Raw genomic sequence first — 22,884 nt, 5'->3', positions numbered from 1 at the left:
ATAAAAGGCACATAGGGACAAATGCTTTTGGCCGTTGAAAGGCCAGGAAGTTGTTATCTTGCTTAGACAGCCTTGATTAGAAATGTGGGGATGAGGTCTTGAGTCTTATTAAGTCTTATTAAGGCAATACGAAGGGAGCAGATAGCCATGTTCCTAGAAGCAAACACAATGAGGGGATTCCGCTTAATATATAAACATATACACTCTCATTCACTCATTGAGTCAACCCTCAGAATGACCCTCAGAATGTCAGTGGAGCACTTTCCTTACTCTTGGTCCTTACAAGTGAAGGCTAATTACATCCCTACCCCATCACCAGAGGTCTTCACATTAGCTACTTAGGTTTCTTTTTGGTTTTTTTAAAATAATATTTATTAAGGTTTTAAGGGTTACAAAAAGAAAAAGTAAAAACATCATATTAAACAACATCAAAACCAACACATCATAATAAGAAAAGAAAAAGAAAAAAAAGAAAAATAAAATACGAAAACAGAAAAATAAAATCCATTAACAAAATAACACATCGAATCTTCCCATAACTTATCTTTCGTTAGCTTGTTTCCTTGACCTCCTCACACCTCCCTTTTTTGTATTCTAGTTCAGTTAACTATTTCAGCAAATCCTTTCCATCTTTTCCAATTTTTGTCCTGTAATTTATCTTAATATAATATAACTTTACTTTCCCTCGTTTCACCAATTAACAGTCTATTTTTTCTTAATCCTTTATAACATTTCTGCTAAAACCACATAAGTTCATTCCAATATCTTTCTAACATTCATTAATTTTACAATGTTTCTGTAAGTAGTCTTTAAATTTCTTCCAATCTTTCTCCACCGACTCTTCTCCCTGGTCTCGGATCCTGCCAGTCATTTCCACCAGTTCCATATAGTCCATCACCTTCATCTGCCATTCTTCCCTGGTGGGTAGATCTTGTGTCTTCCAGTACTTTGCGATGAGTATTCTTGCTGCTGTTGTAGCATACATAAAGAAAATTCTATCCTTCTTTGGCACCGATTGACCGATTGGCTGGGTTTTGCATGGAATTCTAGCTGAGTCAAACATCTTTGTGATATTTTCCATTTCTTAGAGGAAACTTCTGCTCCAGAAGAGGAGACAAGGATTCCACATGCAGTCATTCAGCATGGAAATAAATATCAATGGGACTTTGCAATCTACTGTGGATGCTGTGACATATAAGGAGTACAATGGCACTTATAATAGCTCATCTAATGACCAAGGAAATTTCCAATATGAAGAATATGAAGAATCTATAATATATGGCTTTATTTTAATTATCTGCTGTGTAGGATTTTTGGGGAATGGAACTGTCATCTGGCTTCTTGGTTTCCGCATTAGGAGGAAACCGTTCACCACCTACATCCGTAATTTGGCGGTTGCTGACTTTGCATTCCTTCTGAACTTAGAGATCTATGTTTTTATTAGGTTTCCTGATTATGTTCTTCATAGTATTGCTTTTTGTCTCTTATACTTCACATACAACACTGGCCAACTTCTTCTGACAGCCATCAGCATTGACAGATGTGTGTCTGTCCTCTTCCCTATTTGGCATATATATATATTCAATTTCTCTTGACTGGACTGCTTTGCCTCCCACTCATGACAATTTCAACTGTGATCCTTTTCATCAAAGTCCGTTTTAAATCACACCCACGAAAGCGGGGAAGGCATTTAATAGTTATTTTACTTACACTCCTCTTCATCCTCATGTTTGCTTTTCCACTCAATGTCATTCTTTTCTGTAGATTAATTTTACGCCTGAAAATTCCCTTTTGAATCCTTTTGAATTCCTTTCTCCGTTCTGTGAGTTACTAAATCCTTAGCCTGAAGCTACAGAACAATAGTTATCCCACCGAAGAGTTCATTACTCCCCTTTCTACAAGTCACTCATTGAGTCAACACTCATAATGCCAGTAGAACACTTCCTTTACTCTTGGTCCTTACAAGTGAAGGTAAGTTACATCCCTACCCCATCACTAGAGGTCTTCACGTTAGCTACTTGGGTTTTTGCCAGCTCTTGGAAATTTCCGCATCAACCTCAGGACTACAAAAGAAGTGAACCTGGTAGGCAAGCCGCCAATATAGACATATCAGAAAGCTTGCTCTTTTGGGGGGAGAATCCTAGGAACTGAACAACAAGAAGGAAACTGTGTTATACATAATAGGAAAAAATGTGACATTATTGCCTGACTTCTCTTTCAGAACCTCCTGCACACCCTCATTAATTCCTAGTCTATTCTTATTTCATTGGAAGATAGCCCCACCCAGCTGGATGAATGTGCAGTAGGTAAGTGAAATTCACTGCTATAAAACTTTATATCAATCTTTCCCTAAATAAGGTGGCATCTTTCTCATTCTGTCTCAGTCCATCTCCTTCATCCTTACTGATATCTCTTCCTAAGCAGGAATGATGAGCTTGGCAATAGCAATAGAAATATGACTGAACCTCAGTTTTGGAGACATTACATATCAGACAATAATGCCAGAAGACCAGGAAATGCTGTACTGACTTCGTCTCTTGGCACCAATCAAAACTCGATGAGAAAAAATCCAGAGGGGTGTGGCCTATGTGGGGGATTCAGTTATATTGCAGATATATTGCACATATATGACTTTTGGCTTGATAGACAGATGTTGTAGGTTTATGTGTTGTTCAATGGGCTCCTCACTCTCACAATTCTGGGTTTTGCACAAAATTCCAGCTGAGTCAGACATCTTTGTGATCTTTTCTATTTCCTAGAGGAAACTTCTGCTCCAGAAGAGGAGACAACATTTCCACATGCAGTCATTCAACATGGAAATAAATATCAATGGGACTTTGCAATCTGCTGTTGATGCTGTGACAGATAATGAGTATGATGAAACGTATAATAGCTCATATAATGACCAAGAAGATTTCCAATATAAGGAATATGAAGAATCTATAATATATGGCTTTATTTTAGTTATCTGCTGTGTGGGATTTTTGGGGAATGGAACTGTGATCTGGCTTCTTGGTTTCCGCATTAGGAGGAAACCATTCACCACCTACATCCTTAATTTGGCTGTTGCTGACTTTGCATTCCTCCTGAGCCTACAGTTCCATACTTTTATTAGCTTTCCTGATGATGTTCTTGATAGTATTGATGAATGTCTCTTCTCCTTCACATACAACACTGGCCAACTTCTTCTGACAGCCATCAGCATTGACAGATGTGTGTCTGTCCTCTTCCCTATTTGGCATTGGTGTGTCCGGCCGACCCATTTGTCCACCACTGTGTGTGCCCTCATATGGGTCCTCTCCTGTCTGCTCTCCATAGTCCTCTACATTCTCAAATTGACATCTTTCCTTATTTCAGATGACATCTTTCATCGTATCATCACAGCATATTTTCAATTTCTCTTGACTGGACTGCTTTGCCTCCCACTCATGACAATTTCAACTGTGATCCTTTTCAGCAAAGTCTGTTTTAAATCACACCCACGAAAGCGGGGAAGGCTTTTAACGGTTATTTTACTTACACTCCTCTTCTTCCTCATGCTTGCTTTCCCACTCAATGCCATTCATCTCAGTGAATTGATTGTAGGCCTGAATATTCCCATTCCATCCCATTATGCCTATTTGTGTGCCTCCCTCAACAGCTGTGTGAACCCCTTGCTTTATTTTCTGGTTGGGAGGAAGAAGGGAGGTCAATCTAGGGAGAGCCTACTGGTCATCCTACAGCGGGTTTTGAATGAGGAGGAGAATGACAGACAGGAAATGGACCCTCCTTGTTCGATCCCACTTAGAAACCTTTCATAAGAATCTTTTGGCTGAATTATGTCATTGGACAGCATTGATGACTCTTGCTCACCAGAAAAAGAGGATTGGGTTTTGTTGACAATTTTGAGGTTTGTGTAGTTGAAATGTATCCTACTCTACAAAGGCAGGAGTCATGTTTTTTTCTTTTCCCAATTTTTCTTCTGTGTCCCCCCCCCCCACCATGGTATACAGCCCCTGAAATGTTGGCCATGGAGATATAAAGCCCTACAGCTAAAAATGCTCCACACTGTGCACCTATATTGCACAAGCTGAAATAGACGAGACAAAGATCGGGTGGAATCATCTGTAAAACTTGGACTGAGAATGGAAAAACTGTACATTCTTCTTTGGGACACAATTCGTATCACATTTCCCCCCCACAAGTCCTTCGCACCTGCCATCCCAGCAGGCTCCTCTTGTCTTGTGATCAAGAAATCTGAAGATTGCTTATCCAACCTTAGTCTCAACGTAGTCAAACAAATACCCTTGAATGAGAGAGTTATTGGGAAGCTCCCTTGTTATTTTTGATGTTGGAGGCTACATGCTGTTTAGGTGACCTTGTTATAGTATTGACATGTGCTTTAATTTATGTTATTATATATTTGTTTTCCCATGTTATCATGATATTATCACTACGTTGTTGTTTTTTGTTATTATGAAATTGTTTTTGTATGGTTTGTTTGAAATGTACCCCTGTTTTGTTGTTGTAAGCCACTTTGGGCATGGGTTTTCGTATGGGAATATGGGGGGGGGGGGATAAAGTGAATGAAATGAAATTTTTTACTCCGTAATCTCGGCAAATCTTGGGTTTGGATTGCATTGTTAACGTACCTGCAAGAAATGACTGCGGGCAGGGAATTAACCAATCTGGGTCCCTGAGTTAATGGAGCTTGGCCAACACTTTGAAGTGATAGGTACAACAACATTATGCCTCAGATGTATAGGAGCTCATGCCATTGAAAATTCCTTTATATAGTAACTGTTACCCATTAGCAGACCTTTACAGTAGTTACGTTAAGTAAACACTTCTCATTTTAAGTCCAAGCATTGTTTTCACATCTCATGACTTGCACATGTCCTGGCGCAAGCGTCAACCAAAATATGATCCAGAGTTGTGAACGGTGGACACAGAGGACATCTGAGCATCTGGTGACAGAGATGTACCCAAAGTACCCAAAACTTTACACTCGCCTCTTCAAAGGGAGTGCAACCCCACTCAGAAAAGGGAACATGCCAATTTTCAAAAAATGGGGACCACCCACCCAAAGAGCCCCATTTTACTGGAATTCAAACACAGTTGATCAACCCTCATCCAGACCACTACTCCATCTATACACTGGTTCAAAGCTTTCACAGCCTCTCCCGATTCATATGTCGTGGAAAAGGAGAGTTGTGTGTTAACATCATACCACACTGCTGATAACTTGCTCCAAAATTCTAATGACCGCATCCAATGGCTTCATATAGATATTAACTAGGTATTAATGTTAACTTGAGTTCAAATAATATGATCGTAAGCACAATATATTATGTAAATAAGCTTACCATATATTTGATCTGCTTCAGTATTTTAACCATTGAATTGCCTGAAAGAGCGTTTCCATCCCCATTGTTCAGCCCAGACACTGAGGCCCTACTCCGAGGGCCTTCTGGGAATTCCCTCACTGCCAGAAGTGAGGTTACAGGGAACCAGGCAGAGGGCCTTCTCTGTAGTGGCGCCTGCCCTGTGGAATGCCCTCCAATTATGTGTCAAGGAAATATACAAGTATCTGACTGTTAGAAGACAACTGAAGGCAGCCCTGTTCAGGGATGTTTTTAATGTTCGATATCTTGGCATTTTATTATTAGTAGTAGTAGTAGTAGTAGTAGTAGTAGTACGTTGGGTGCCACCCACAGTGGCTGGGGTATAATTATTATTAATTATCATCATCATCATCATTAAAGAGTAGAGATGGGTGACCGGGTGGATCATCTCCCTTCCACGAGTCACAGCAAATGGCTCTGACTCCTTGCCTCCCTCCACATACTTGGGTACTCCAGAGCAACCCCCCACTCTACCGTAGGCAATAATGTCTCCACACCAATAGTCACCTTCCCCACCCAATAAAAGACACATGCAGGACAAATGCTTTTTTGTAGTGTGTGTGTGTGTGTGTGTTTTACTGTATCCCTGTTTCTTTCTTTTTTTGTAAGACATTTTGGACATGGGATTTTGTGTGTGAAAATGGGGGGAAACAAAATGAATGGAAAGAAATTTTAAACTCATTAATCCTGACAGATCTTGGGTTTGGATTGTACTGTAACTGCACCTCCAAGGAATGACTGTGAGCAGGGAATAAACTACTCTGGAGCTTGACCAACACTTTGAAGTGATAGATACAGCAACATTATGCCTCAGATGTATAGGAGTTCATGCTGTTGGGAATTCCTTTATATAGTAACTGTTACCCATTTGCAGAACTTTAACTGTGTTAAATAAGCCTGACACATTTTAAATCCAAACACTGCTTTCACATCTCATCACTTGCAAATGTCCTGGTGCAAGAGTCAACCAAAATACAATCCAGCGTTCTGAATGGAAGAGACAGGGGACATCTGAGCATCCTGTGACACAGATGAATCCAGAACTACCCCCAAACTTCACACTGGCTCCTTCAAAGGGGATCACAATTCCACTCGGAACAGGGAACTTGCCAGTTTCCAAAACATGGGGAACCCCTCCCCACCCAAAGAGCCCCCATAGTCCTCGAATTCAAACACAGTTGATCAGCCCTCATCCAGACCACTACTGCATCAAGATACTGCTTCCAAGTTTTCACAGTCTTTCCCAATTCATATGTTATGGAAAAGGAGAGCTGTGTGTCAACATCATCACAGTGCTGACACCTTGCTCCAAAACTCATAATGACCACATCCAATGGCTTCATACATATATTAAATGCAGTGGTACCTCGGGTTAAAGATGCTTCAGGTTACAGATTCTGGTAACCCAGAAATAGTACCTCAGGTTAAGAACTTTGCTTCAGGATGAGAACAGAAATCTCATGGCGGCGGCAGCGGGAGGCCCCATTAGCTAAAGTGGTACCTCAGGTTAAGAACATTTTCAGGTTAAGAACGGCCCTCCGGAACGAATTATGTTCTTAACCCGAGGTACTACTGTAGATATTAATGTTAATTGGAGTTCAAATAATATTACCGCAAACACAATATATCATAGCAAAGCTTAGCATCATTCAATCTGCTTCAGTATTTTAACTTTTGTATGTTTTAAAGTATGGTTGTGATTTTTCGTGATTTTTCTGTTCATTCTTTTGTAAGCTGCTTTGGGGTATTTTTTTTCCAATCAAGCAGTGTATAAATTTTATGAAATAAGTGAAAAGAAATAAACATTACATTGGTTACCATGGAATTGCCTGCTAATGAAGGGGGGCATGACGGATGACCTGGTGGATCAGCTCCCTTCCATGGGCAAATGGCTCTGACTCCTGGCCCCCCTCCACCTAGTTGGCCTACTCAAGAGCAACCTTCCCTCCCACCCTAGGTAGTCATGTCTCCCCACCAATAGTCAACTCCCCCAACCCAATAAAAGGCACATAGGGACAAATGCTTTTGGCCGTTAAAAGGCCAGGAAGTTGTTATCTTGCTTAGAAAGCCTTCATTAGAAATCTGTGGATGAGATCTTGATTTATTCCATTTGTCTGGTACAGATAAAGAAGTATGTGAGACATGTTCATTGGAGTTGAAATGATAATACTGTAAGCACAATATATCATGTAAAGAAGCTTAACATATATTCGATCTGCTTCAGTATTTTAACTTTTGCATGTTTTAAAGTATGGTTGTGATTTTTCTTGGTTTTTCTGTTTATTCATTTGTAAGCTGCTTTGGGGTGTTTTTTTTTTCTTTTTTACAATCAAGCAGTGTATAAATTTTATGAAATAAATGAAAAGAAATAAATGTGACATTGATGTGGCATTTGCCTATTCCTTGTGGTTATGTTTGTATAGGGGGATGGAAATGGTTAATGTAGATTGACCAATGAGAAAGCTCAGAGGCAGAACCTACCTGGTTTTGAGGCTCAGCCCAGGGGTTTACCATAGAGGGAGTGAGGGTCAGAGAGAGGCAGAAAAAGTCGAACATGGTGGTTGTGACAGTTAGAGTGAGAGTCAGGGGGTTACCATGGAATTGCCTGCTAATGAAGGTGGGGAGGAGAAGGATGACCTGGTGGATCTGCTCCTTTCAATGAGTCACAGCAAATGACTCTGAATGCTTGCCCCCTCCACCTAGTTTGCGTAACCTCCCGCCCTTGGTAATCATGTCTCCCCCACCAATAGACATTTCTGCCACCCAATAAAAGACCCATACAGGACAAATGCTTTTGGCCGTTAAAAGGCCAGGAAGTTGTTATCTTGCTTAGACAGTCTTGATTAGAAATGTGTGGATGAGATCTTGATTTATTCCATTTGTCTGGTACAGATAAAGAAGTATGTGAGACATGAGCTGCTTCGTCCAGAACCAATTACATACCTAGTCTTCATGACTGTAGCCTTCTGGGACATAAATGACAATAGTCTCCTCCTCCATGGAGAATAGATAATTATCTTCATATCCAATTAAAGAGCATCCTCTTGTCTTATGAGGCAGAGAATCAAATTAAACCCAGATGAAGAACAGGAGGGACCGTTTTGCACCTTTGAGTGAGACTGGTAAGATTTTACATTTTCTCCAAGGGGCATGAGTGGGGACACATTTTTTCTCTCTCTTAAGTCCTTAGGACCTGCCATTCCAGTGCAAGATGCTGTGTCCTTGTTCTCTTGCACTCACCATTTCTGAAGTCTTCTGATCTGCAGTTAGTCACAAGGTTGGGTGAAACATTTACAGGAGAGGCCAGAGCTGCAGTGCTTGCAAGAGGTTAATTCCCAAGTACCCCTAGGTAGGGTTGGAAAGAGGACTTCTTAAAATGCTAGAGAGTGGCACTGAGAGTCTGTTTGACAAGTTCTGATCTTGCTAAACCAATAGTCTAACTCAGACTCAGGAAGGTGACTTCCTGAGGTTTTGCCAAGAGAGAGAACAAACATTGTATCCAGACACAAGGAGATTAATGTATTTTAACGGGTATGCAGAATAGACTGGGTCATTATCGCACTGAAGAGTTTTTTTCTCCCCTTTCTAAAAGTCACTCTTTGAGTCAACACTCAGAATGCCAGTAGAGCATTTCCTTACTCTTGGTCCTTACAAGTGAAGGTAAGTTACATCCCTACCCCATCACCAGACGTCTCCACATTAGCCACTTGTGTTTTGCCAACTCTTGGAAATTTCCCCATCAGCCTCAGGACTACAGAAGAAGAGAACCTGGTAGGCAAGGAGGATTGCTAAGTCTTCCGAGCATGCTGTGTATGAGGCCACTGTGGAGGAAGGGGATGTAGATGTAAACAGCTGCCTGGATTAAGGCCAGCCTGAAAGCCAGGAAGGTGTGATGCCACCAGCTCTCAATTGTAGCTAAAGCAACAGCACAAGTGCTAATGCTCAGCTGCCTTGCACTAGGAAAATGGGTGGGGCATTTGGAAGGGAGAGTATTATAAATCTTCTGAATCACCACCACCAGGGGTATCTGTTCATTTGTTTATCTATCAAGTATGTTTGCTTCTTAAAGGTGCTACTACTACTTGGGTAAACAGCTGCCCCTCCCCCACATGTTTGCTTCCCATCTGTCAAAAACAGCCTCCTTGGTTAGGGGGGAGCCAATATAGACATATCAGAAAGCTTGCTCTATTTTGGGGAGAATCCTAGGAACTGAACTACAAAAAGAAAACTGAGTTATACGTAATAAGAAAAAATGTGACATTACTGCCTGACCTCTCTTTCAGAACCTCCTGCGCACCCTCATTAATTCCTAGCCTGCTCTTATTGCATTGGAAGATAGCCTCACCCAGCTGGATGAATGTGCAGTAGGTAAGTGAAATTCACTGCTATAAAACTTTATATCAATCTTTCCCAAAACAAGGAGGTGTCTTTCTCATCCTGTCCCAGTTCATCTCCTTCATCCTTACTGATATCTCCTCCTAAGCAGGCGTGATGAGCTTGGCCATAGCAAAAGAAATATGACTGAACCCCAATATTGGAGAGACATTACATACCAGACAATAATGCCAGGGAATGCTGTACTGACTTCTTCTCTTGGCACCAATCAAAACTCAATGAGAAAAAAATCCAGAGGGGTGTCCAATGTGGGAGATTCAGTTATATTGCAGAGAATTGCACATATATGACTTTTTGCTTGATAGACAGATGTTGTAGGTTTATATGTTGTTCAATGGGCTTCTGGGTCTCACAGTTCTGCGTTTTGCACAGAATTCCAGCTGAGTCAAACATCTTTGTGATCTTTTCCATTTCCTAGAGGAAACTTCTGCTCCAGAAGAGGAGGCAAGATTTCCACATGCAGTCATTCAGCATGGAAAGACAAATTAATGGGACTTTGCAATCTGCTGCGGATGCTGTGACATATAAGGAGTACAATGGCACTTATAATAGCTCATCTGATGATCAAGGAAATTTCAAATATAAGGAATATGAAGTATCTATAATATATGGCTTTATTTTAGTTATCTGCTTTGTGGGATTTTTGGGGAATGGAACTGTCATCTGGCTTCTTGGGTTCCACATTAGGAGGAATCCGTTCACCACCTACATCCTTAATTTGGCTGTTGCTGACTTTGCATTGCTCCTGAGCCTAGAGTTCCATGCTTTTATTAGGTTTACTCACTTTGGTTATGTTCTTTATATTATTGCTAATCGTCTCTTAACCATCACATACAACACTGGCCAACTTCTTCTGACAGCCATTAGCATTGACAGATGTGTGTCTGTCCTCTTCCCTATTTGGTATCGGTGTGTCCGGCCTACCCATTTGTCCACCACTGTGTGTGCCCTCATATGGGTCCTCTCCTGTCTGCTCTCCATAGTCCTTTTCATTATCTCAACAACATTAGCCTTTACACCAGATAACATCTATCATTATATCCTCACAGCAAATTTTCAATTTCTCTTGACTGGACTGCTTTGTCTCCCACTTATGACAATTTCAACTGTGATTCTTTTCATCAAAGTCTGTTTTAAATCACACCCAAGAAAGCGGGGAAGGCTTTTAATTGTTATTTTACTTACACTCCTCTTCTTCCTCATGCTTGCTTTTCCACTCAATGCCTTTCTTCTCGGTAGATTAATTTTACTCCTGAAAATTCCCATTCCAGTCCGTTATGGCTTTTTGTGTGCCTCCCTCAACAGCAGTGTGAACCCCTTGCTTTATTTTCTGGTTGGGAGGAAAAAGAGAGGTCAATCTAGGGAGAACCTAGTGGTCATCCTCCAGCGGGTTTTGAATGAGGAGGAGAATGACAGACAGGAAATGAACCCTCCTTGTTCGATCCCACTTAGGAACCTTTCGTAAGAGTTCTTTGGCTGTTTTATATCCTTGGACTGCATTGATGACTCTTGCTCACCAGAAGAAGAAGTTTGGGTTTTGTTGAAAATTTTGAGGTTTGTGTATTTGAAATGTATCCTACTCTACAAAGGCAGGAGTCATGTTTTTTCTTCTCCCAATTTTTTTCTGTGCCCCCCCCCCCCCACCCATGGTATACAGCCCCTGAAATGTTGGCCATGGAGATATAAAGCCCTACAGCTTAAAATACTCCACACTGTGTGCCTATAGTGCACAAGCTGAAATAGAGAAGACAAAGATTGGTTTGAATCATCTGTACAACTTGGACTGAGCATAGAAAAATTGTACATACTTCTTTGGGACACAACTGGTACCACATTTTTTCCATATGTCTTTCGCACCTGCCATCCCAGCAGGCTGCTCTTGTCTTGTGATCAAGAAATCTGAAGATTGCTTATCCCCCCATATTCTCAAGGTACTAAAACAAATACCCTTGAATGAGAGAGTTATTGGGAAACTCCCTTGTTATTTTTGATGTTGGAGGCTACATGCTGTTTAGGTGACAGCTATACTATACTATACTATACTATACTATACTATACTATACTATACTATACTAGTATTGACATGTGGTTTATTTTATGTTATTATATATTTGTTTTCCCATGTTATCATGATATTATCACTACGTTGTTGTTGTTTTGTTATTATGAAATTGTTTTTGTATGGTTTGTTTGAAATGCATCCCTGTTTTGTTCTTGTAAGCCACTTTGGGCATGGGGTTCCGTATGGGAATGCGGGGGGGGGGGGGTTGAAAATGAATGAAATGAAATTTTAGACTCCATAATTTCGGCAAATCTGGGGTTTGGATTGCATTGTTAATGTACCTGCAAGAAATGACTACGGGCAGGGAATTAACTAATCTGGGTCCCTGAGTTAATGGAGCTTGCCCAACACTTTGAAGTGATAGGTACAAGAACATTATGCCTCAGATGTATAGGAGCTCATGCCATTGGAAATTTCATTATATAGAAACTGTTACCCATTTGCAGACCTTTACAGTAGTTGTGTTAAATAAACACTTCTCATTTTAAGTTCAAGCATTGTTTTCATGTCTTATCACTTGCAAATGTCCTGGCGCAAAACTTTACACTCGCTCCTTCAAAGGGAGTGCAGCCACACTCAGAAAAGGGAACTTGCCAATTTCCGAAACATGAGGACCACCCACCCAAAGAGCTCCATCTTCCTAGAATTCAAACACAGTTGATCAACCCTCATCCAGACCACTACTCCATCTATACACTGGTTCAAAGCTTTCATAGCCTTTCCCGATTCATATGTTATGGAAAAGGAGAGTTGTGTGTTAACATCATATCGTACAGCAGATAACTTCCTCCAAAACTGCTAATGACCGCATCCGATGGCTACATATAGATATTAAAAAATATTAATATTAATGTTAATTGGAGTTCAAATAATATTATCATAAGCACAATATATCAAGTAAAGAAGCTTAGCATATATTTGATCTGCTTCAGTATTTTAACCATTAAATTGCCTGCTAATTAACTCAAAGAGCATCTCCATCCCCATTGTTCAGCCCAGACAAAGATCTGAGCTGAACAATACTCCAACTAATAATACACATAAGAAAAATAAAACTACTAAAAATAACAATATTAAAAATAATAATAAAGAGATAATAGAACATGCCAATAGCAGTATGTGCTAGGATTCACTCCCTGTGTTGCAGTCATGGGATTGTTTTTATCACATGAAGGTATATGTTTTCATTCCACATTGTGGTAAGTGTCAGAGACAGGATGTTTTTATTACTGCGTTTCCATGATGTAGGATTTTTGTCCCTTGTTCTCTTTCTTTGCAGTCTGATGCTGAAGAGGAAGGTGCTGAGTTACGATGCTCCGAGTGTATATATGTGATTAAAAGTAGTTTAGCCAAATTGCTGTGCTACTAAGTCTGAACACCGATGGCCTTTATGCTGCAGATCCTGAAGTGTGCTGATGCCTCTTGGTACCAATCGCTGTGATGTTCACACTGGAGAAAGCTTTTGAATCTCCCAAACGAATGACCAGGAGGGAGAGAACATGCCAGTCGGGCATGTGTCTCTGCCGGACTCCTACTCATGTGTAGGACCTCCTGACAGTATGGATATTAAAGGGTATTTTCAACAACAACAACAAATATCAGTAGACAATTGTGGAGGAAGTACAGTACTCTAATTGCTCGTATAGGCCTCGCACAATAGAAAAGTTTTCAGCAGGAACTTAAAAGTTGACACAGAAAGTGGCTACCAAATCTCTATCAGCAGGGTGTTCCACAGGACCAGGCTTCAATTATTTTTGTTGTCAAATGAACCTCAACAACAGAGAGAAAGACCAAAGATACTTATGCAAATGGCCTAATTCCTCAAGCTGGAATATAAGGGTTCAGGTGATCCCTGAGGTATCCTAGAGCCAAGTTGTTCGGGGCTGGGTAAATCAATGCAAGAATCTTGAACCCAGCTCAGGAGCAGCCAGAACAGCTGTTTTAATAATGGCATCACATGTTCTCAACGAGAAGCTCCCATCAGCAATCTGGCAGCAGCATTCTGCATCTGCTGGAACTTCCAAACCAGACCCAAGAGCAGCCCCACATCAAGCACATCACAGTAATCTAGCCATGAGGTTACCAATATATGCTCTTGCAGTAGTCAGGCTATCCCTGTCCAGGAATTGCCATAGCTGGAAAAGGCACTCCTAGTCACAGAGGACACCTGAGCATCTAGTGACAGAGATGTATCCAGAAGTACCGCCAAACTTCACACTTGCTCCTTCAAAGAGAGTGCAACCCCACTCAGAACAGGGAACTTGCCAATTTCCAAAACACGGGAACCACCCACCCAAAGAGCCCGCATCTTAATAGATTTCAGCCCTCATCCAGACCACTACTGCATCCAGATACCGGTTCAAAGCATTTACAGCCTCTCCCAATTCCTATGTTATAGAAAGGGAAAGATGTGTCAACATCATCACACTGCTGATACCTTGCTCCAAAACTCCTAATGGCCACATCCAATGGCTTCATATACCGTAGATATTAAATAGATATTAAAGTTAATTGGAGTTCAAATGATAATACTGCAAGTACAATATAACATGGAAAGAAGCTTAACATATATTTGATCTGCTTCAGTATTTTAACTTTGGCATGTTTTAAAGTATGGTTGTGATTTTTCTTGATTTTTCTGTTTATTCTTTTGTAAGCTGCTTTTGGGTTGTTGTTGTTTTTTTTCTTTTTTACATTCAAGCAGTATATATATTTTATGAAATAAATGAAAATAAATAAATGAAAATAAATAAATGACTCTGATTCCTTGCCCCCCTCCACCTAGTTGGCCTGCTCAAGAGCAATCTCCCCTCCCACCCTATGTAGTCATGTCTCCCCACTAATAGTCAATTCCCCCACACCATAAAAGGCACATAGGGACAAATGCTTTTGGCCGTTAAAAGGCCAGGAAGTTGTTATCTTGCTTAGACAGCCTTGATTAGAAATCTGGGGATGAGGTCTTGATTTATTCCATTTGTCTGGTACAGATAAAGAAGTATGTGAGACATGAGCTGCTTCCTCCAGAACCAATTACAAACCTAGTCTTCATGACTGTAGCCTTCTGGGACATATATGACAATAGTCTCCTCCTCCATGGAGAACTGATAATTATCTTCATATCCCATTAAAGAGCATCCTCTTGTCTTATGAGGCAAAGAATCAAATTAAACCCAGACGAAGAACAGGAGGGACCGTTTTGCACCTTTGAGTGAGACTGGTATGATTTTACATTTTCTCCTGGGGTATGAGTGGGGCCATATTTTTTCTCTTAAGTGCATGGACCTGCCATTCCAGTCATAGTTGTTGTGTCCTTGTTCTCTTGCACTCACCATCTCTGAAGACTGCTGATCTGCAGTTAGTCAGAAGGTTGGGTGAAACATTCACAGGAAAGGCCATGGCTGTGGTGCTTGCAGAAGGTTGATTCCCGGCACCTCCAGGTAGGGTTGAAAAGACCACTTTTAAAAATGCTACAGAGTGGCACTGAGAGTCTGTTTGACAAGTCCTGATCTTGATAGAACAATAGTCTAACTCAGACTCAGGAAGGTGACTTCCTGAGGTTTTGCCAAGGGAGAGTACAAACATGATATCCAGACACAATGAGATTACAGTGGTACCTCGGGTTACATACGCTTCAGGTTACATATTCTTTAGGTTACAGACTCCGCTAACATAATGATGGGATTCCACTTAATATATAAACATATACACTCTCTTTAATTCTTGAATTCCTTCCTCTGTTCTGTGAGTGACTAAACCCTTAGCGTGAAGCAAAAGAAGAATAGTTATCACACTGAAGAGTTTGTTTCTCCCCATTCTAAAAGTCACTCTTTGAGTCAACACTCAGAATGCCAGTAGAGCACTTTCCTTACTCTTGGTCCTTACAAGTGAAGGTAAGTTACATCCCTACCCCATCACCAGAGGTCTGCACATTAGCCACTTGTGTTTTGCTAACTCTTGGAAATTTCCCCATCAGCCTCAGGACTACAGAAGAAGAGAACCTGGTAGGCAAGGAGGACTGCTAAGTCTTCCGAGCATGCTGTGTATGAGGCTACTGTGGAGGAAGGGGATGTAGATGTAAACAGCTGCCTGGATTAAGGCCAGCCTGAAAGCCAGGAAGGTGTGATGCCACCAGCTCTCAATTGTAGCTAAAGCAACAGCGCAAGTGCTAATGCTCAGCTGCCTTGCACTAGGAAAATGGCTGGGGCATTTGGAAGGGAGAGTATTATAAATCTTCTGAATCACCACCACCAGGGGTATCTGTTAACTTGTTTATCTATCAAATATGTTTGCTTCTTAAAGGTGCTACTACTACTTGGGTAAACAGCTGCCCCTCCCCCACATGTTTGCTTCCCATCTGTCAAAAACAGCCTTCTTGGTTAGGGGGGCGCCAATATAGACATATCAGAAAGCTTGCTCTATTTTGGGGAGAATCCTAGGAACTGAACAACAAAAAGAGTTATACGTAATAAGAAAAAATGTGACATTACTGCCTGACCTCTCTTTCAGAACCTCCTGCACACCCTCATTCATTCCTAGCCTGCTCTTATTGCATTGGAAGATAGTCCCACCCACCTGGATGAATGTGCAGTAGGTAAGTGAAATTCACTGCAATAAAACTTGATATCAATCTTTCCCTAAACAAGGTGGCTTCTTTCTCATTCTGTCTCAGTCCATCTCCTTCATGCTTACTGATATCTACTCCTAAGCAGGAATGATGAGCTTGGCCATAGCAAAAGAAATATGACTGAACCCCTATTTTGGAGAGACATTACATACCAGACAATAATGCCAGGGAATCCTGTACTGACTTCTTCTCTTGGCACCAATCAAAACTCAATGAGAAAAAAATCCAGAGGGGTGTGGCCCATGTGGGAGATTCAGTTATATTACAGAGAATTGCACATATATGACTTTTTGCTTGACAGACAGATGTTGTAGGTTTATATGTTGTTCAATGGGCTTCTGGGTCTCACAGTTCTGGGTTTTGCACAGAATTCCAGCTGAGTCAAACATCTTTGTGATATTTTCTATTTCCTAGAGGAAACTTCTGCTCCAGAAGAGGAGACAACATTTCCACATGCAGTCATTCAACATGGAAATAAATATCAATGGGACTTTGCAATCTGCTGCGGTTGCTGTGACAGATAATGAGTATGATGAAACTTATAATAGCTCATCTAATGACCAAGGAAATTTCCAATATGAAGAATATGAAGAATCTATAATATATGGCTTTATTTTAGTTATCTGCTGTGTGGGATTTTTGGGGAATGGAACTGTGATCTGGCTTCTTGGTTTCCGCATTAGGAGGAAACCGTTCACCACCTACATCCTTAATTTGGCTGTTGCTGACTTTGCATTGCTCCTGAGCCTAGAGTTCCATGTTTTTATTAGGTTTACTCACTTTGCTTATGTTCTTTATATAATTGCTAATCATCTCTTATCCTTCACATACAACACTGGCCAACTTCTTCTGACAGCCATCAGCATTGACAGATGTGTGTCTGTCCTCTTCCCTATTTGGCATCGGTGTGTTCGGCCGACCCATTTGCCCACCACTTTGTGTGCCCTCATATGGGTCCTCTCCTGTCTGCTCTCCATAGTCCTCTTCATTATCTCAACAACATTACCCTTTACACCAGATAACATCTATCATTATATCCTCACAGCAAATTTTCAATTTCTCTTGACTGGACTGCTTTCCTTCCCACTTATGACGATTTCAGCTGTGATTATTTTCATCAAAGTCTGTTTTAAATCACACCCACGAATGCTGGGAAGGCTTTTAACGGTTATTTTACTTACACTCCTCTTCTTCCTCATGCTTGCTTTTCCACTCAATGCCATTTATCTCGATATATTCATTGTAGACCTGAATATTCCCATTCCATTCCATTATGCCTATTTGTGTGCCTCCCTCAACAGCAGTGTGAACCCCTTGCTTTATTTTCTGGTTGGGAGGAAGAAGGGAGGTCAATCTAGGGAGGGTCTACTGGTCATCCTCCAGCGGGTTTTGAATGAGGAGGAGAATGACAGACAGGAAATGGACCCTCCTTGTTCGATCCCACTTAGGAACCTTTCATAAGAGTTCTTTGGCTGTATTATGTCCTTGGACTGCATTGATGACTCTTGCTCACCAGAAAAAGTGGCTGGGGTTTTGTTGACAATTTTGAGGTTTGTGCAGTTGAAATGTATCCCACTCTACAAAGGCAGGAGTCATGTTTCTTCTACTCCCAATTTTTCTTCTGTGTCCCCCCCCCCCCCCCACCATGGTATATGGCCCCTGAAATGTTGGCTATGGAGATATAATGCCCTATAGCTCAAAATGCTCCACACTGTACACCTATATTACACAAGCTGAAATAGACAAGACAAAGATCAGGTGGAATCATCTGTACAACTTGGACTGAGAATAGAAAAATTGTACATTCCTCTTTGGGACACAACTGGTATCACATCCCCCCCACACACACCTGCCGTCCCAGCAGGCTGCTCTTGTCGTGTGATCAACAAATCTGAAGATTGCTCATCCACCCTTAGTCTCAAGGTACTAAAACAAATACCCTTGAATGAGAGAGTTATTGGGAAGCTCCCTTGTTATTTTTGATGTTGGAGGCTACATGCTGTTTAGGTGACCTTCTTATAGTATTGACATGTGGTTTATTTTATGTTACTATATATTTGTTTTCCCGTGTTATCATGATATTATCACTATGTTGTTGTTGTTGTTTTGTTATTATGAAATTGTTTTTGGTTCGTTTGAAATGCATCCCTGTTTTGTTGATGTTGTAAGCCACTTTGGGCATGGGTTTTCATATAGGAATATTAAAAAGGTAAAGGTACCTCTGCCCGTACGGGCCAGTCGTGTCCGACTCTAGGGTTGTGCGCCCATCTCACTTAAGAGGCCGGGGGCCAGCGCTGTCCACAGACACTTCCGGGTCACGTGGCCAGCGTGACGAAGCGGCTCTGGCGAGCCGCCACCAGCGCAGCACACAGAAACGCCGTTTACCTTCCTGCTATAAAGCGGTACCTATTTATCTACTTGCACTTAGGGGTGCTTTCGAACTGCTAGGTGGGCAGGAGCTGGGACCTAAAGACGGGAGCTCACCCCGCCACAGGGATCTGAACCGCCGACAATGTGATCGGCAAGTCCTAGGCGCTGAGGTTTTACCCACAGCGCCACCCGCGTCCCACCATAGGAATATTGGGGGGGGGGATTAAATGAATGAAATGAAATTTTAGACTCTGTAATTTTGGTAAATCTTGGGTTTAGATTGCATTGTTAATTAACCTGCAAGAAATGACTACGGGCAGGGAATTAACTCATCTGTGTCTTTGAGTCAATGGAGCTTGCCCAAACTTTGAAGTGATAGGTATAACAACATTATGCCTCAGATGTATAGGAGCTCATACCATTGGAAATTCCTTTATATAGTAACCGTTACCCATTTGCAGACCTTTACAGTAGCTGTGTTAAATAAACATTTATCAATTTAAGTCCAAGCATTGTTTTCACATCTCATCACTTGCAATTGTCCTGGCACAAGCGTCAACCAAAATTTGATCCAGAGTTGTGAACGGAGGACACAGAGGACATCTGAGCATCTAGTGACAGAAATGTACCCAAAGTACCCCCAAACTTTACACTCGCTCCTTCAAAGGGAGTGCAACTGCACTCAGAAAAGGGAACTTGCCAATTTCCAAAACATGGGGACCACCCATCCAAAGAGCTCCATCTTCCTAGAATTCAAACACAGTTGATCAACCCTCATCTAGACCACTACTGCATCAATACACTGGGTCAAAGCTTTCATAGCCTTTCCTGATTCATATGTTATGGAAAAGGAGAGTTGTGTGTTAACATCATATCACACTGTGAATACCTTGCTCCAAAACTCCTAACGACCGCATCCAATGGCTCCATATAGATATTAAATAGATATTAATCTTAACTGGAGTTCAAATAATATTATCATAAGCACAGTATATCATGTAAATAAGCTTAGCATATATTTGATCTGCTTCAGTATTTTAACCACTGCTAATTACCTGAAAGATCATCTCCATCCCCATTGTTCAGCCCAGACAATGAGGCCCTACTCCGAGGGCCTTCTAGCAATTCCCTCACTGCCAGAAGTGAGGTTACAGGGAACCAGGCAGAGGGCCTTCTCTGTAGTGGCGCCTACCCTGTGGAATGCCCTCCGATCATGTGTCAAGGAAATATACGAGTATCTGACTGTTAGAAGACAACTGAAGGCAGCCCTGTTCAGGGAAGTTTTTAATGTTTGATATCTTGACATTTTTATTATTATTATTATTATTAGTAGTAGTAGTAGTAGTAGTAGTATTTTGTTGGGTGCCACCCAGAGTGGATGGGGTATAAATATCATCATCATCATCATCATCATCATCATCATCAAAGAGTAGAGATGGGTGACTGGATGGATCAGCTCCCTTCCACGGGTCACAGCAAATGGCTCTGTCACATTGCCTCCCTCCACATATTTGGCTACTCAAGAGCAACCACCCACTCTACCGTAGGCAATCAAGTCTCCCCACCAATAGTCACCTTCCCCACCCAATAAAAGACACATGCAGGACAAATGCTTTTTTAGGGTGTGTGTGTGTGTGTGTGTGTGTGTGTGTGTGTGTGTGTGTGTTTTACTGTATCCCTGTTTCTGTCTTTTTTTGTAAGACATTTTGGGCTTGGGTTTTTGTGTCTGAAAATGGGGGAAAACAAAATGAATGGAAAGAAATTTTAAACTCATTAATCCTGGCAGACTTTGGGTTTGGATTGTACTGTAAATGTACCTCCAAGGAATGACTATGAGCAGGGAATAAACTACTCTGGAGCTTGACCAACACTTTGAAGTGATAGGTACAGCTACATTATTCCTCAGATGTATAGGAGATCATGCTGTTGGGAATTCCTTTATATAGTAACTGTTACCCATTTGCAGAACTTTAACAGTGTTAAATAAGCCTGACACATTTTAAATCCAAACACTGCTTTCACATCTCATCACTTGCGAATGTCCTGGTGCAAGAGTTAACCAAAATACAATCCAGTGTTCTGAATGGAGGAGACAGGGGACATCTGAGCATCCAATGGCACAGATGAATCCAGAACTACCCCCAAACTTCACACTGGCTCCTTCAAAGGGGATCACGATTCCACTCGGAACAGGGAACTTGCCAGTTTCCAAAACATGGGGAACCCCTCCCCACCCAAAGAGCCCTCATTGTCCTCGAATTCAAACACAGTTGATCAGCCCTCATCCAGACCACTACTGCATCAAGAAGCTGGTTCAAAGTTTTCAGAGTCCTTCCCAATTCATATGTTATGGGAAAGTAGAGCTATATGTCAACATCATCATAGTGCTGACACCTTGCTCCAAAACTCATAATGACCACATCCAATGGCTTCATATATATGTTAAATGCAGTGGTACCTTGGATTAAAGATGCTCCAGGTTACAGACACTTCAGGTTACAGACTCCGGTAACCCAGAAATAGTACCTCAGTTAAGAACTTTGCTTCAGGATGAGAACAGAAATCGCATTAGCTAAAGTGGTACGTCAGGTTAAGAACAGTTTCAGGTTAAGAATGGCCGTCCGGAATGAATTAAGTTCTTAACCCGAGGTACTACTGTAGATATTAATATAATTGGAGTTCAAATAATATTACCGCAAACACAATATATCATAGCTTAGCATCTATTAAATCTGTTTCAGTATTTTAACTTTTGCATGTTTTAAAGTATGGTTGTGATTTTTCGTGATTTTTCTGTTCATTCTTTTGTAAGCTGCTTTGGGGTGTGTGTGTTTTTTAATTGAAATTTTATGAAATAAGTGAAAAGAAATAAACATTACATTGGTTACTATGGAATTGCCTGCTAATGATAGATGACCTGGTGGATCAGGGCCCTTCCATGGGTCACAGCAAATGGCTCTGACTCCTTGCCCCCCTCCACCTAGTTGGCCTACTCAAAAGCAACCTTCTATCCCACCCTAGGTAGTCATGTCTCCCCACCAATAGTCAACTCCCCCAACCAATAAAAGGCACATAGGGACAAATGCTTTTGGCCGTTAAAAGGCCAGGAAGTTGTTATCTTGCTTAGACAGCCTTGATTAGAAATCTGGAGATGAGGTCTTGATTTATTCCATTTGTCTGGTACAGATAAAGAAGTATGTGAGACATGAGCTGCTTCGTCCAGAACCAATTACAAACCTAGTCTTCATGACAGTAGCCTTTTGGGAGATATATGACAATAGTCTCCTCCTCCTTGGTGAACTGATAATTATCTCATATCCAATTAAAGAGCATCTTCTTGCCCTATGAGGCAAAGAATCAAATTAAACCCAGATGAAGAACAGGACGGACCGTTTTGCACCTTTGAGTGAAACTGGTAAGATTTATCATTTTCCCCTGGGGCATGAGTGGGACCATATTTTTTCTCTTAAGTGCATGGACCTGCCATTCCAGTCATAGTTGTTGTGTCCTTGTTCTCTTGCACTCACCATCTCTGAAGACTGCTGATCTGCGGTTAGTCAGAAGGTTGGGTGAAACATTCACAGGATGCAAGCTGTGGTGCTTGCAGAAGGTTGATTCCCGGCACCTCCAGGTAGGGTTGAAAAGACCACTTTTAAAAATACTACAGAGTGGCACTGAGAGTCTGTTTGACAAGTCCTGATCTTGATAGACCAATAGTCTAACTCAGACTCAGGAAGGTGACTTCCTGAGGTTTTGCCAAGGGAGAGAACAAACATGATATCCAGACACAATGAGATTACAGTGGTACCTTGGGTTACTTACGCTTCTGGTTACATATTCTTTAGGGTACAGACTCCGCTAACCCAAAAATAGTACCTTGGGTTCAGAACTTTGCTTCAGGATGAGAACAGAAATCGTGCGCCAGTGGGGCGGCAGCAGCAGGGGGCCCCATTAGCTAAAGTGGTGTTTCAGGTTAAGAACAGTTTCAGGTTAAGAATGGACCTCGGGAACAAATTAAGTACTTAATCTGTACTGTAATGTATTTTAAC

General features: G+C 41.3%; 3 protein-coding genes and 1 pseudogene across 3 annotated transcripts; all 4 read left to right on the top strand.

Annotated features, from left to right (window-relative positions):
* The first annotated feature begins 1,127 nt into the window (after positions 1-1,127).
* LOC144328786 (mas-related G-protein coupled receptor member D-like) lies at positions 1,128-1,795 on the top strand (annotated as a pseudogene).
* A 1,003-nt stretch (positions 1,796-2,798) lies between these two features.
* On the top strand, positions 2,799-3,800 carry LOC144328793 (mas-related G-protein coupled receptor member H-like). The gene has a single exon (XM_077933635.1). The coding sequence runs from the start codon at positions 2,799-2,801 to the stop codon at positions 3,798-3,800; it is 1,002 nt and encodes a 333-aa protein (XP_077789761.1).
* Positions 3,801-10,236: 6,436 nt separating this feature from the next.
* Positions 10,237-11,244, top strand: LOC144328792 (mas-related G-protein coupled receptor member H-like). Its single transcript, XM_077933634.1, has one exon. The coding sequence runs from the start codon at positions 10,237-10,239 to the stop codon at positions 11,242-11,244; it is 1,008 nt and encodes a 335-aa protein (XP_077789760.1).
* Positions 11,245-16,918: 5,674 nt separating this feature from the next.
* Positions 16,919-17,926, top strand: LOC114601299 (mas-related G-protein coupled receptor member H-like). Its single transcript, XM_028738512.2, has one exon. The coding sequence runs from the start codon at positions 16,919-16,921 to the stop codon at positions 17,924-17,926; it is 1,008 nt and encodes a 335-aa protein (XP_028594345.2).
* Positions 17,927-22,884: the final 4,958 nt, after the last annotated feature.

The sequence above is a fragment of the Podarcis muralis genome, chromosome 8, assembly GCF_964188315.1.
Source record: "Podarcis muralis chromosome 8, rPodMur119.hap1.1, whole genome shotgun sequence".
Classification (NCBI taxonomy): domain Eukaryota; kingdom Metazoa; phylum Chordata; class Lepidosauria; order Squamata; family Lacertidae; genus Podarcis; species Podarcis muralis.
This window is presented reverse-complemented; position numbering and strand designations above follow the sequence as displayed.

What these genes read in the sequence shown, in the direction of transcription:
- LOC144328793 (XM_077933635.1), top strand. Translation starts at nt 2,799, where the DNA reads ATGCAGTCATTCAACATGGAAATAAATATCAATGGGACTTTGCAATCT.
- LOC144328792 (XM_077933634.1), top strand. Translation starts at nt 10,237, where the DNA reads ATGCAGTCATTCAGCATGGAAAGACAAATTAATGGGACTTTGCAATCT.
- LOC114601299 (XM_028738512.2), top strand. Translation starts at nt 16,919, where the DNA reads ATGCAGTCATTCAACATGGAAATAAATATCAATGGGACTTTGCAATCT.